The sequence below is a fragment of the Lynx canadensis genome, chromosome D3, assembly GCF_007474595.2.
Source record: "Lynx canadensis isolate LIC74 chromosome D3, mLynCan4.pri.v2, whole genome shotgun sequence".
NCBI classification, from domain to species: domain Eukaryota; kingdom Metazoa; phylum Chordata; class Mammalia; order Carnivora; family Felidae; genus Lynx; species Lynx canadensis.
Genome location: NC_044314.2, coordinates 66,438,292 through 66,451,923, shown reverse-complemented (window position 1 = coordinate 66,451,923; position 13,632 = coordinate 66,438,292). Strand labels below are relative to the sequence as shown.

At 56.0% G+C, this 13,632-nt stretch overlaps 2 protein-coding genes and 1 non-coding gene across 5 annotated transcripts; 1 reads left to right on the top strand and 2 right to left on the bottom strand.

Annotated features, from left to right (window-relative positions):
• Window positions 1-8: 8 nt before the first annotated feature.
• On the bottom strand, window positions 9-7,854 carry RANBP1 (RAN binding protein 1). 2 transcript variants are annotated; one of them, XM_030335875.1, is made up of 6 exons: window positions 7,708-7,854; window positions 6,249-6,385; window positions 3,921-4,078; window positions 1,675-1,803; window positions 943-1,008; window positions 9-434 (listed from the first exon to the last, which is right to left on the bottom strand). In XM_030335875.1, exons 1-6 carry the CDS (start codon window positions 7,720-7,722, stop codon window positions 310-312), a joined length of 630 nt encoding a protein of 209 aa, XP_030191735.1. In that variant the 5' UTR covers window positions 7,723-7,854; the 3' UTR covers window positions 9-309. The 2 variants fall into 2 exon arrangements, with proteins under 2 accessions (XP_030191735.1, XP_030191736.1); XM_030335876.1 differs by having other exon boundaries at window positions 9-431.
• Window positions 786-911, bottom strand: LOC115498874. Its single transcript, XR_003963993.1, has one exon. It is a non-coding gene; the product is annotated as a small nucleolar RNA SNORA77 (small nucleolar RNA).
• Window positions 7,855-8,139: 285 nt separating the features above from the next.
• TRMT2A (tRNA methyltransferase 2 homolog A) lies at window positions 8,140-13,076 on the top strand. 2 transcript variants are annotated; one of them, XM_030335874.1, is made up of 13 exons: window positions 8,140-8,198; window positions 8,361-8,450; window positions 8,689-9,251; window positions 9,510-9,618; window positions 9,906-10,087; window positions 10,276-10,390; window positions 10,483-10,598; window positions 10,677-10,788; window positions 11,399-11,521; window positions 11,735-11,810; window positions 12,128-12,244; window positions 12,361-12,457; window positions 12,577-13,076. In XM_030335874.1, the coding sequence occupies exons 2-13, from the start codon at window positions 8,427-8,429 to the stop codon at window positions 12,806-12,808; spliced, it is 1,866 nt and encodes a 621-aa protein (XP_030191734.1). In that variant the 5' UTR covers window positions 8,140-8,198; window positions 8,361-8,426; the 3' UTR covers window positions 12,809-13,076. The 2 variants fall into 2 exon arrangements, with proteins under 2 accessions (XP_030191734.1, XP_030191732.1); XM_030335872.1 differs by having other exon boundaries at window positions 12,050-12,244.
• Window positions 13,077-13,632: the final 556 nt, after the last annotated feature.

Sequence of the window (13,632 nt, the reverse complement as noted above, 5' to 3'; positions counted from 1 at the left end):
CCTCCGCGCAGGTTTCAAATGTGTTGTTTATTCACTATTTTTGATGACTATAAATAAGTGTTTCCACTATGGAAAAGAAAGTTAGCACAGTACATTTTCATGACTGGGGAATGGATTTTCTGAAGTCATCTTCAATAGGGCAAAAACTTAGAAAAAAACCACCTGAATGTTGGAATTCAGTTCTTTATATAAAGTCCCTTGTAAAAACAAAACAGAATAAAAACAAACTGAAAAGAAGGGGCAGGGCAAAATTTTAAAAAAGAAAAAAGAGGAAAAGAATGGAAGGAAGAGAAAACAAGGGAAGGCGGCTTATTGCTCCTCCTCCGCTCTATCCTTGGTCTCGGCGTCTTCCGACTCCTTGTTCTCCTCCTTCACCGAGAGAGCTTCTAGCTTCTCGGCCACCTTCTCAGCATTGTCGTTTTTGCCCGACCCTGCTAAGACATAGGGGGACACAGTAAGAAAACCGAGAAGCACCACTCTTCCCAGCCCACCCACCTCCTGTGACCCTGGGCGAAGGCCACAGGGCAGTCCACTTCACCACGTGCCAGCCAAGGCAGCCTCCAGGGTCACCCAAATTAAGAGCTCACACCTAGGACCATGGTCAGGCAGCTCAGTTATATCGGGCCCCAAGTAAGCAAGTGACTGTGAGGACCTCTTGAAGCCCCTTTGGCCTCTGGTGGGCTCTAGCCAGACGTCACTTTACTTGACGGCTAGCCTGGGTGCTGTGAGGCCAGGCCAGTGAGCACATGGCTTGGGGCCTCTATGGCTACCTCACTCCCCAGAAGCACCGTGTCCCCAGACAACTGCATCACCCATGACAGGTCAAGGTGGTCACAGCATCCTGGGATGTTACTCTGGCAGACGGAAAAAGCACCCGCCTGGGGCTGCAGCCAGGTGCAGAGTGAGTCTGCGAGGCAGTCCCCACCCCCAACTCCACGTCACCTTTCTTTTCTCTCTCTTCGATCTCTTTCCTGCATTCTTCAAACTTTGTTTTAAATTTCTGTGCATCTGCAGAAAGAAGAGAAGAGACCTCCTAAGAGACCTAAAAGGTCTGAAGAGCCAAGATTCACAAAGGGCTCGTCCCATGGGTGACTTAAGGACACAGCCCTGGGCTCACTCTTGCCTGGACCAAGCAGTGACTGTTTCTCAAGTCCCTCCAGGGACTGGTAGCTAGGTTGGCCCATCTCCCTCCACCTGACTCTGTGACAATTTGGGCAGAATGGTACACAGCACTGGTGGCCATGTAAAACCAAGGGGTCAGGAGCCTCCTGGCCAGACACTCTGCTCTCCACTCATGTCAGAGTAGCTACTAGATGAGGCCCACTGGGCACTTCTGACAATCAGGGCTGGAAAAGACATCCAAGCTGGGGAGAGGTCACCATGGGCCTGGGATCCCAGCACCTGCTGGCAGTCAGGTGGCTGCGAGGGGACATGCCTGCCCTGGGTAGACTGGATGCCCAGCTCCCTTTGAGGTTAAAAGGGAAAAGGCACTGCTCTCATCAGAGCCCACATGAAGCCTCGAGGGTACACAGGTCGACTGCAGCACTCACATTCCTGCCCCTGAGAGAGCACCAGACAGCAGAGTGAGACTGGTCCCTCCCACAAGCTTCTCACAGGCACTATCAGTTCTTCCTGAAAAGCAGTACCCAAGGGCCTGGTGGCTCTTCTGCTTACTTTCAGCATTTAGGAAGCGGATGGCCAGCAGCTCTGGCTTGGGGCACTCATCGGCAAAGTCGGCGTGGGTGTTCCAGACCCAGGCACGGTCGCTGCCTGCGTTCGGCTTCAGCTCCATCATTGGCGTGACTGGGGAAGAAGAGCCATGTGAGGATCCTGACAACTGCTACGAGATCACCCCGGGCAACAGGAGGTCCCGCCTTGGGGTCCACCAACCAGGCCTAGACAAACTCCTGTGGGATACAGGATCTTACTCAAACCTCTTTGAAAATGTCCCATGTTCACTTAAAACCAGGACTGTCCTGGAGTGCCTGGGTGGCTCAGTCAGTTAAGCGGCCCAGTTTGGCTCAGGTCATGATCTCACAGCTCAAAGGCTTGTGAGTTCGAGTCCCACATCGGGCTCTGTGCTGACAGCTCAGAGGCTGGAGCCTGCTTCTGATTCTGTGTATCCCTCTCTCTCTGCCCCTCCCCTGCTCGCGCGCTGTCTCTTTCTCTCTCTCAAAAAGAAACAAACATTGAAAAAAAAAACAAAAACAAAAAAAACAAAAAAAACCCCACAGGACTGTCCTAAATCTGGGAACAGGGTGACCTGCTCCCTGACGAGGAGAACATCTCAGAAAGGATCTCCAATCCCACTGGAACAAGGGCTCCAACGCCAACAGAGCCACTCATGCCCAGCCCTTCCTGTGGAGCACCCATCATGTAGCTATGTCCTTGCTCAACCACACCATCAGGTAGCTGGCCCATTGGGGAGTGGGGGACAGAAGCCATAAGTGGGGTAATCATCCAGGAGGACATGGAGTCAGCTTTGCACTTGCCAGGGTCCCTAGGAGACAAGGCCACCACAAGTAGACACCATGGGCCCTGGTGACATGCACATACACCATGGAATAAGTAGGAATCTGGAATAAGCAGATACACCCATGTCCTCAGGCTCTGCACAGACCCAAAAGGAGAAACTGACTGCGCAAAGAACAAGAGCACACTTGTGCACCCCTGTGCCCCTGGCAGAGGTCTCCAGGGACCTGAGCACATATTGACCGCCTGAACCGGCAACAGTCACACCATCCCCATGCAGACACCTGGCGAGCCCTTGACCTCTACAGAGCACAGAGATGCCATGGCCTCCTGCTGCCACCACCCACCTGGCACATTAAGGGTCTATGGTATGTAGGGGTCCCAAAACACACCTGCAACTCAGAAACAACCCAGTGATCTGACAAGGCTCCTGAAGAAACATAGGGTGTCAGGAAGTCCCCTGGGGAGTGATTCAAATTGGAGTGGAGGCCAGGGGCCAGAGCAGACAGGTGGGGGAAGAGGGAGAGACACAAGAGGACTACCAGAATGGCCCCTAAGGAAGGCAAGAAAGCCCCTCCCTGCCACCTCTCAGGAGGATTTCTGCAAACCCGCCCATCCTTCCACATCACCCTCAAGAGCTGCTCTGCTCAGGTTCCTGCCAGGTCACCCCAGGTGTCCAGAAGAGGGGCCCTCCCTCGCCAGACATGCATTCTACCCAGTAACACAGACACGGCACCAGATCAGGAATGGAGCCCAAGACACATCTACTTCCAAACACACATAGCACTGCAGAACAACCTAGCAGCCAAAAGACTGATATGGCGGGGACTTACTGTCACCCCTTCACAGGCCAGGCCTGGTGTAGCTTTCCCCAGACCCTCCCATCCCCCAACCATGTTGAGCCCAGGGTTAATGCATCACACGTGTTCAAGGGCCTCAACCTGTCACCACCCACTATCTGTTTGGTACACAGACACCTAAAGATGAGGCAGCCACCTTCTCTCTGCACCCCTTCCCCTCTGTGTTCTCACCAGGGAACACCCGGCAGGGACAGAACACACCAAAGAGTGGGAAGGCTGCCTACTGGGCACAACAAAATACAAATGGGAGCACACATCCTCACAGCACTGCCCAATCCTTGGGCAGGTGCTCCACGGACCTAAGCCCACACTGGGGCTCTGCTTCCACCCCATCATGTCCTGTCTGCTTGGGCTCCACATCTTGTGTGCTATAAGCTTCTCTGCAGGTCTGCTCTGAGTTCAGAGCATGCTGGAAAACTTCATTTCCTATTTTAAGTTCAAAACACACTGCAAATATGCACTCTATGTCATAATGCACTCCCAGATTCCTAGCCCAGCATTGAAAGCAACCTGCCCAAAGATCTGAAGGTATCCTCATGTGCAACGCTGGAACTTAGAGTGAAAACACACTCCCAAGAGGCCACCTACTGTAGTGGTTGGCGCATATCTTCAGGGTCTTGTCCCTCCTCATGAGGAGGCGAATGGTCCCTTTCTCCTTATGCTTCAGAAGCTTGACATCACCTGTGCCTCGTTCCTTCCATTCTGGGAGATCGTTCTCTGAAGCAAATCGGAATAGCTTTGCCCGCCTTCAAGAAAAGCCATTACAAGAGAGCTTAAATGTGTGTGAAGACAGAATAAACAGTCAAACGTTTGCTGGCAAACAACACTTATTTCCTGTACCTGGAGTCTCCACGGACGCCCCTCCCTTTCTTTGTACTTCTAGGACGATTAAGTCAAAAAATTACCAAAAAAGCAAAACAACATTCCTAGTATTTACTTGGAATAATGAAGTGAAAAAGAAAAGGGATTTCTACAACCACAGAACTTTCCTATTTTAGTATATGTGCTGCCGAATCGAGTACAACAACCACAGAACTTTCCAACAGAAAGACACAACTTCTCAACAAAGACACCTCCTGAATATGCTGGGCTTGCCTGTGATCGTAGTGCAGGGGAGCCCCTGGTGTCCCATAGGGCTGTAGAGGGTAGCAAGGAAGCAGATGGAGGTTGAGGACCCCTGCCCTCCACAGGGCCAGCCCTTCCCTCTGCTGTGAGATGCACCCTGTGCTTCCCAGGCCCCCCAACCCAGAGAGACCTCTGCAGACCTCTCTGTTCAGGCCACGAGGCTCTGGCCCAACGTCTTGCCTTTTTGCTCTGAGTAGCACCTCACACTGGGCCCAGCCAAGGCTCCCACCCAGATGGGCTCCCATGGTGAGCCCAGCAGTCCTGCCTTTAGGACTTCAGGCTGATGTCCTCCATTTCCTTACCCACAGGACCCCAGCCTTGCTGGTCCATTTCCTGCACCACACTCTGCTCTCTCTCCCAAACTCAATTCTGTTACGGGAGACAGTGCCCTCACAAGGATGCCCGCAGAGCTTTCACCTGGAGCCCAAGGGCCCAGACGCAAAGGCCTGACCTGCTGGCCTCACTTCCCTCAGGAAAGGCCTGTGTCCAGGACACTGAAAGCAGTTCTCGGCCCTGTGAGGGCTGAAGAGGGTAAGAACAGCAGCACCAGCTGCTGGGAGGAGCCAGCCCCTGGCTGCAGCACCATTTCCGGGCAAACCAGAGACGTGGAAAACCAGTATCTTCAGGGACTCACCTACCACTCTGAGACCAAGAGGATGTATATGGCTCTCCTTCCCCAGGCCTTTGGGGGTGGTGGGAAAGGGCTGGTCTCCCCAGTCTGCCTTCCTTAGAGGGAGGGATCACTGTTCCCTGCCCCCCACTCACAGCAAAGCACTCAAATCCTCATCTGGCTTCTTAGTTAGAATCTGAAGACGGTGGAGGAACTCCACTTGGGACAGGAAAAACGCTCCAGCCTGTTTCCATTAACTTGTGACTGAGTCTAACGTTTCCTGTGATTCTGAGTACAGACAACGGGTCAGTCTCAGCAGTGTGGATTTTGTCGCAGACATCTCAACACATGGCTGGTGCCAGTACTACTTAAAAACGACACATGCCGTCATAGCCTCACACTGAAGGTGTCAAACACATGCAGGATAATATTTAGAAAGTAATCTCGATAAGCATAACACATCCATTTTCATTTGTAATTCCAGGCATTATTTTGTGCATTAAAAACGCTGAATTGGGAGTTCACAAACTTCAGGATGCCAAAGTCTGGCGTGCAAAAGAAAAATAGTATTAATAATGGTAGAGACTCCCTATTCAACCAGAAGAAGGGGGCCATGGGAGTTTTGGGAGGTAGCAAGCCTGTAAGGTGACATGAACAGGAGGCTGTGGAGATGCACCTTGGTGGTCAGAGCAGCAGGGACAGGACACCAGGGAGCACCTGTGCTCTCCACAGCACTGGCTGCCGGGAAACAGGGGCACCCAGTGAAGAGTTATCCAAAGAGTAGATTCTAACAGCAGCCCTGATTTTCCACGTAGGATTAGTCATCATACAATTCCAAGCCCTTTCTCCAGCCCCAGTCCGATTTAAGGTCAGGCCAAGACCTTGACACCTGTAAAAACTGTAACTTCAATCTTACATTAAAAGATACATGTTTCTCAGGATGCCTGGGTGGCTCAGTTGGTTAAGCCTCCAACTTTGACTCAGGTCATGATCTCATGGTTCATGGGTTCGAACCCTGCGTCAGGCTCTGTGCTGACACCTCTGAGCCTGGAGCCTGCTTCAAATTCTGTCTGCCTCTCTCTCTCTGCCCCTCCCCTGCTCACACTCTGTCTCTCAAAAAACAAATAAACATAAAAAAAAAAAAAAGACACATGTTTCTGGAGCAACATGAGCTTACTTACATTTTAAAAAGCTCTTCTTCATCTTCTTCCAGCGTTTTAATTTCTTGCTCAGGAAGAGAAACTATAGGCTCAAACTGGGGGTCATGGTTGGACTCATCTGCATTCTCGGTGGAGGTGTCATGGTCCTCATGGGTGTCCTGTGGAGTGAGGTGCAGAGAGGTGACTCTGCTGGCGCCAGAGCGTGCCCCTCACCCAGAGCTCAGCAGTGGGCACCCCTCCTAGTGAACGGCCTCATCCCCAAACAAGAGATTAAGCCCACAGTCTTTCACATAAGGGTTTGCACGCACAGAGTGCAATAAGATGCTGAATTTCAGCACCCTCCCCAGATGCATCAATCACAACTGTGCACATACTGGGGCTCCTAAATTGAGCCACCTACTGGCAGATGAGAAACTGCCTCATCACTTGAACCTCAGTTTCCTCATCTGTAAAATGTGGATAATCACAAGGGCAAATGATTAAAAGATGCAACGACAGAAGAGGGTCTCAAGTACAGTTGTCACCCTTTAATCAAAAAGCAACCATTTGGGTTTTTACTGGTTGAGAAAAATCTGTGCTCTTGCTTAGCAGAAAGGAAAAAGGTTGCTACAGGATGGCTAGTGCTTACACGCAATTCACAGTTCTGTCAGCAATTTGATCTTAAATCAGAAAGTTGATGTGTCAACAGAAATCGTACAATGAGCCCTAAGATTCTGATGCAATTTATTAAACTACAGGGCACAAAGAATCATATTTGAGGTTCAAGTCTCACAGAACACGTGGCTTGATCTATAAATCCGTAAGCTGGGAGACCTCCCTACCAGACTCGAGCCAAAAAAGAAAATATATAAGCTTTCATTGCTTTCCTTGGTTGGATAAGCACTGCGGCTCCACCAGGGTCAGCTCACCCGAGCAGATGCGCTCGGTCAACAAAGCCACCCCCACTCTGGGTCGGTTCGACCAGGACCCGTCCACCCCACTGAAACGTGAGTTTCTGCCACAGAGGCCTGTGGCGGCTCAAGACGTGAGAACAGAATGAATGAAGTACTGCGTAGGCGACGGGAGGAAGGGACGCACGGTTTTGGTGGGAAGCCTGCAAGTGGGCCGAGTCAGGGGAAACCCGCCACCCGCCCCACTTCTCAGGCGAGCGGCGAAGTAAACTCGAGACCGAGGAGTCGGGGCGGCGGGCCGCCCCACGCCTGGATGGAGCTTCCCGGCCCCACTTGGGACCGCCCCAAGGTCACGCGGGCGCCAGGCAGCCCCCGAGCCCGCGGAGCCATCGTGCGACCTGGCTCCGAAGGCCTCGAGCCCCCAGGCCGCGCTCCCCCAAAGTTCCGACCCCGCGCCACCGAGGCCCCACAGGAGCCGAGCCCACAGGCCAGCGGGGGTTGGCAACGGCGGCGCGGGCCGCCCACGTGGCCGCCGATAGCGGCCTCGGCCTCCCGGCCCCCGCCCAGTCCCCACCCGAGCCCGGCCGCACCTTGGCGGCCGCCATGGGGACGCGGCGGCGGCGGCTCGGCTGGCTCGGTCGTCGCTGGCTCCGCGGCCTCTCGGCGGCTAGTCGTGGCTCCTTTCCTCCGCGTCTGGCGCCGGCGCCTCCCGCCCTCCCGCTCTTCCCTCCGCCCCGCGACCCGAACCCCGACCCCTGACCCCGGCGGCGGGAAACGCGACGCGATTCAAAACCAGCGCAGCTTTATTGGCTCACACGCGGACATTCTCATTGTCCAGCCCGCCCCGCGCTTCCCGCCAAAACGCCCGCGGCGCATGCCCGGCCCGCCCGGCAGCCGGGGAGTGGGTACTCCCGGCGGCCCTCGCGCGCGCTTCCGCCCCACCGCAGCGCGTGCCCCTCGAGCACGAGAAAAGGGCTGGGGGGTAGGAGGTGACGCGTGGTGATGATGTCACCGGAAGCCAGGATGATAGAGACGCGCGGCCTCGGCTGCACTCGCTGGCGGCGGGAGAGCGGCCGGCTAGGTGAGCGGCCGGCGCAGGCCCCTGGCGGGCAGGCGGCACACCCCATGCCCGAGACCCGAACCTGAGCACGGAGGGTTCGAGTCCCGCCTTGTCCGGGGTGGAGCCGGGGATAGACCTCGCGGCGTCGCACCCGCCCTCTGAGCGCCTGCCTCCCTTTGCCAGGACCAGGACCAGGTGGCGGAGGCAGCCCTCGTGGAGCCCCCAGTCCGGGCAGCGGACGGGCGGACGATGAGTGATAAACTCGACAGTGAAGTAAAGTGAAGGGAGATTCTGATGGGAGACCGGGTGGGAAGGGATGGAGATGGGGGCGGAGGGGGAAACCCCTGGGAGAAAAGTGGGATCGGAGGTGAGTGGGGAGTGGAGGGAAGGGAATGGGGGTGAGGCTGGGCATAGGGTGCACTAATGGAGGTCTGGATGTGGGGCTAGCGAACTGGGGCGTTCAGGTTCTAGGGTGCAGCCCGCAGCCCAGCCCCTGCCTGTCTCCACACAGGGCCCTGTGCCCATGGAGGGCTGCAGCCAGGACAGCAACAGTGCCCAGGGCAGCCCTGAAGCCCTAGCCCCTCAGGAGGAAGAGGAGGAGGAGGAAGGTGGGGCTGGGGTGGCTGCAGAGTCTGTACCTCAGCCTGGGCTCTACAGCTACATCAGGGACGACTTGTTTACCTCGGAGATCTTCAAGTTGGAGCTGCAGAATGTGCCTCGCCACGCCAGCTTCAGTGATGTCCGACGCTTTCTGGGCCGCTTTGGCCTACAGCCTCATAAGACCAAACTCTTTGGGCAACCTCCCTGCGCTTTTGTGACATTCCGTAGCGCCGCTGAGCGGGACAAGGCCCTGCGCGTGCTGCACGGTGCCCTCTGGAAGGGCCGTCCACTCAGCGTGCGCTTGGCCCGACCCAAGGCTGATCCCATGGCCAGAAAGAGGCGGCATGAGGATGAGGGTGAGCCCACGGCCACATGCATCGCAGATGTAGTGACCCCACTTTGGACCGTGCCCTATGCTGAACAGCTTGAGCTGAAGCGGTTGGAGTGCGAGCAGGTGCTACAGAAGCTCGCCAAGTGAGTGCGGGTGATCACCCTCTTGGCCCTGGAACTTTGCTCAGCTCTATGCTTGTTCAGCCATCCCGTGCTCTGTATAGACATCCTTAGGTCCTGCATGGTCTCTTAGATAGCTAACCACTGAGACCCATGTGTAACCAGTGGGGACACTGAGATCCCAAGGGAGGGGCCCAGAAGACCTGGGTATTTGGAGAGTAGCTGGGGAGGGTTGCAGGGGCAGCGGGCTGAGTCCAACCTTGGCCCCACCTCATCCTGCAGGGAAATTGGGAGCACCAACCGCGCCCTGCTGCCCTGGCTGCTCTCACAGAGGCACAAGCACAACAAGGCCTGCTGCCCACTGGAGGGGGTTAGGCCATCACCCCAGCAGGTCAGGCCCGGCTGGTGTGGCCAGAAACTCACCTCATGTTCTTAAAGGAGCTCTTCTCACTTATCTTTGCCATCCCTTTTCATGCTTTGTATTTGTTTTTCCTATTTCTCACATGACTGTTACTTGTTGTCAGCCCCATCTCCTGGACTGCCAGGCACTGTGGGGGAACTAGAGCGTCTTGCTCACCACCATCTCTCACTTGATGAGCTGTTCTGTCCACTCACAAGTGCTGGATGGCCAGGGTAAGGTCAGGCGTGTCTCTCTGCCTCCCTCTACCCTCCCTGCAGACCGAATATCGTAATAAGTGTGAGTTTCTGGTTGGCGTCGGGGTGGACGGGGAGGACAACACAGTCGGCTGTCGGCTTGGCAAGTACAAGGGCGGGACATGTGCTGTGGCAGCCCCCTTTGACACCGTGCACATCCCTGGGGCCACCAAGCAGGTGGTGAAGGCTTTCCAGGAGTTCATCCGGTGAGGGCTTATGGCTGGGCTAGGGGCCCCAAGAAGTCCTGAGGTGGTCTGGGAGCAGAGGGCCTGCCAGGGGGATCCTGGGATTGTGATCTGGTGGGTGGGGCTGGAGGGGAGAGCAGGGAGACTGCTTGCCCAGTCCTGGTTGGCAGATATTGAGGACTCAGGGCCGCTCATGGCTCCCACCACAGGTCCACTCCATACTCAGCGTACAACCCAGAGACATACTCAGGCCACTGGAAGCAGCTGACTGTGCGCACCAGCCGCCGTGGCCAAGCCATGGCCATTGTTTACTTCCACCCCCAGGTCTCAGGCAAGGAGGCCCTGCTGGGGGAGGGTGTCTGGGCCACAGTGAGTTGTGATGCAACTTTACAAGGCCTTTTCTACTGCTTACCCAGAAGCTGAGCCCTGAGGAACTGGCTGGGCTGAAGGCCTCCTTGGCACAGCACTTCATGGCAGGGCCAGGCAAGGCCACTGGGGTGACCTGCCTCTACTTTGTAGAGGAGGGACAGCGGTGAGGACCCTGGGTAGGGATGGGGTGGGTCCCTGCAAGGGCTAGTGATACTGATGGACCTTACCCTACCATCCACAGAAAGACTCCCAGTCTGGAGGGCCTGCCCCTGGAGCACGTGGCTGGAGACCGTTGCATCCACGAGGACCTGCTGGGGTTGACCTTCCGGATCTCCCCTCATGCCTTCTTTCAGGTAGCCCCAAATTTCTTAGGATCATGAGGACACGTGGAGGGAGACCTGACATGATATCAAGATGTGATGGAGACAGTGGGCTAGGGCAGTGACAAAGGATTAGCCTGGCAAGAGACCTGGGGATAATGTCCAGGCAGGGGAGCCACAAGGATTGTAAGGTAGATGAAAGATCATTTGCCATTAGATTCTTTGACAACCCTCTTGGAGAGCCATATGTGGGGTGTGAGAACAGGAGCTGAAGTAATGCCAGGGCTCTGGTGTGAGCTCTAGTACTCAGAAAAGAGCTTCATAATTGATCGAGGGGTGGTGATATCAGCATCGTTGCCTTTTAAAGCTAGGAGACTGAGGTTGCCAGGCAACCCTCATGGGATTGAGGGTCAGTCTGAGGACTAGGCTTCTGGCTCCCTGATGGTTAGACGTAGGGGAGGGGTAGGATCAGGAGACCTAGGAAGAAAGTGAGCGAGCCAGGAATTGGGCCACAGAGGCAGGAAAGATGCCCAGGGAATGCAAGTGCTTGGCATGGGGCAGTGGGGGAAGTGGGCAGGAGGGGAAGCCAACTTGGGCAGCAGGGCTCCCCTGACATCCTTGACACTGCCGGCTCACCCTCCAGGTGAACACCCCGGCAGCCGAGGTGCTCTACACAGTCATCCAGGACTGGGCCCAGCTGGACACAGGGAGCACAGTGCTAGACGTGTGCTGCGGCACTGGCACCATTGGCCTGGCACTGGCCCCGGTGAGCCCTCCTGCCCTGCCTGTGGATACCCTCCCCACACCACCCATGTTGTCACCTGCCTCATGATCCTCCGTGATCCCCAGCCCGAAGACTAAGGTTAACCGTAGTCTGCCAGATTCTCTTCCACTCTCCAAATGCCTCCTGCTGTTCCCTTCCCTAAGAAGCCCCCAGGATGGGTCAGAATGCCATGAGTCTGTCCTTTACTGGTTTCAGAAGGTGAAGAGAGTTGTAGGAATTGAGCTGTGCCAGGAGGCTGTGGAAGATGCCCGGGTGAATGCCCAAGACAATGGTGAGAGCCAGCGCCCCACAAAGGTGGGCAGCAGATGCCTCTGCTGCATACCCTCAGCACAGCACCTGGGACCCACCAGGTGGTTCTTAGGGCCCATGGTGGGTGGGGTGAGGGCAGAGAGTACAGGAGGGCTCCTATTACGTGGACTTAACACATGTCCAGGATGCCTGAGGCTGCCTGATGGGGGAAGGTGAGCAGCCTCCCTAGACAACAGGCTTTCCTAATGCATCTCTGGCCAGGGACTTCAGGACACCAGGCAAAGCCCTGTGGGGGAGAGTGTCCTTGGTCCCCTGACAGGGCTGTCATGCCATGTCCAGAGTTGAGCAATGTTGAGTTCCATTGTGGGAGAGCCGAGGACCTGGTGCCCGCTCTGGTGAGCAGACTGGCCTCCCAGCAGCTTGTTGCCATCCTGGACCCTCCTCGTGCTGGCCTGCGTAAGTGGTCTCCATTTGGGGGTTGTTAAGGGGAAGGTGGTGGGCAGGGATGTTGGGATGGCACACCAAGCTGTGCAGCCTCAGACCTGATGCCCATCCCATCTGGGTCTCCTCAGATTCCAAAGTGATCCTGGCTATCCGAAGAGCCGAGAACCTCAAACGGCTCCTGTATGTCTCTTGCAACCCCCGGGCAGCCATGGGCAACTTTGTCGAGTGAGTGTGAGGTGGGGGGATCTGGGGTGGATTGGGGCCCTGCACACAACCTCCCCCTCCTCCACAGGAGCCCCTTCCAGACTCACGTGGCTGATCTTGACACTCCTTTCTCACCACAGCCTCTGCAGGGCCCCATCTAATCGGGTGAAGGGCACTCCCTTCCGGCCTGTCAAGGCTGTGGCCGTGGACCTGTTCCCGCAGACCCCGCATTGTGAGATGCTCATCCTGTTTGAGAGGGTGGAGTACCCCAATGGCACAGGGGCCCTGGAGCCCCAGGACCCTCCAGCCCAGCCCCCACCAGGGTCCCCAGATGATACCCTGCAGGAAACTGGGGCTTCCACCTCTTCCTAGGTCCCTGGAGCACTAGAAACTTGCCCTTTCAGAATAGGGCCCGGTCTTCATCACCGGGGCAGAAGCCAAGGGGCTCCTCAAGTCCTTGCCTCACCTCAGGATGCTCAGGCAAGCACCTAGAGAGCATGAGACACAGCTGCCCCAACCAGGGTCAGCCTGTCCCCATGGACCCTAGGCTCTTGTCCCCTACCACACCCCCCCCTCCTCTTCCCAAGTTCCTTTTGGGCTAGCTGGGGCACAGGGTCAGAATAAACCATTGCTGAACTACTGGCATGACTGATGAGCATTCAAGGTTGGCAGATGGGGCCTGCCCTTACTTTATCCCCTACTGCGGGTGGGGGGGCAGGGGGAAGCCAGCAGGGCCCCTTGAGCACCCTGCCAAGACTAAGTCTGAGCCCCCAGCTGCCAGTCCCTCCACATGGCCAGGAGTCACAGAAAGTGTGCCAACAGTGCCAGGTCTCCTGCTTATTATCCTAAGAGAAGAAGAAACTGGGAGCTCATGGCTCAGAGCCAGTTGTGCATGTGGGGTGGAGACATGGCAGGGGGCCAGGCCTATCTGCTACAGGTCAGCCCAGCAGGCTGCACCACTCTTCCTGCACCCCGAGGGGAGGTTCCATCCCCAATCTGGCCCTGAACTCTGAAGGGAGGCCACTGTTATGACCAAAGGCCAGGCTGGGACACTGCTCAGATGTTGCAAAAGCAGTGTCCCCAGGCAAATGCCTCAGCCCTGTGAGACAGGCTAAAGAGGGGGATACTGGCCAGCTGAGGGTCCACAAAGCCCCATAGCCTCACATGGTTAGAAGAAACAAACGCCAGTCATTCCC

Bases quoted from the DNA above. Each gene is read 5' to 3' on its own strand.
- RANBP1 (XM_030335875.1), bottom strand. The intron at 4,079-6,248 runs GTAAGTAAGCTC...CTTTTCTTGAAG, and splicing joins GAAGAAGAGCTTTTTAAAAT to GCGGGCAAAGCTATTCCGAT. The intron at 1,804-3,920 runs GTAGGTGGCCTC...CTTCTTCCCCAG, and splicing joins GATATGCGCCAACCACTACA to TCACGCCAATGATGGAGCTG.
- TRMT2A (XM_030335872.1), top strand. From the start codon at position 8,427: ATGAGTGATAAACTCGACAGTGAA. The intron at 8,451-8,688 runs GTAAAGTGAAGG...GTCTCCACACAG, and splicing joins GTGATAAACTCGACAGTGAA to GGCCCTGTGCCCATGGAGGG. The intron at 10,391-10,482 runs GTCTCAGGCAAG...CTGCTTACCCAG, and splicing joins TTGTTTACTTCCACCCCCAG to AAGCTGAGCCCTGAGGAACT.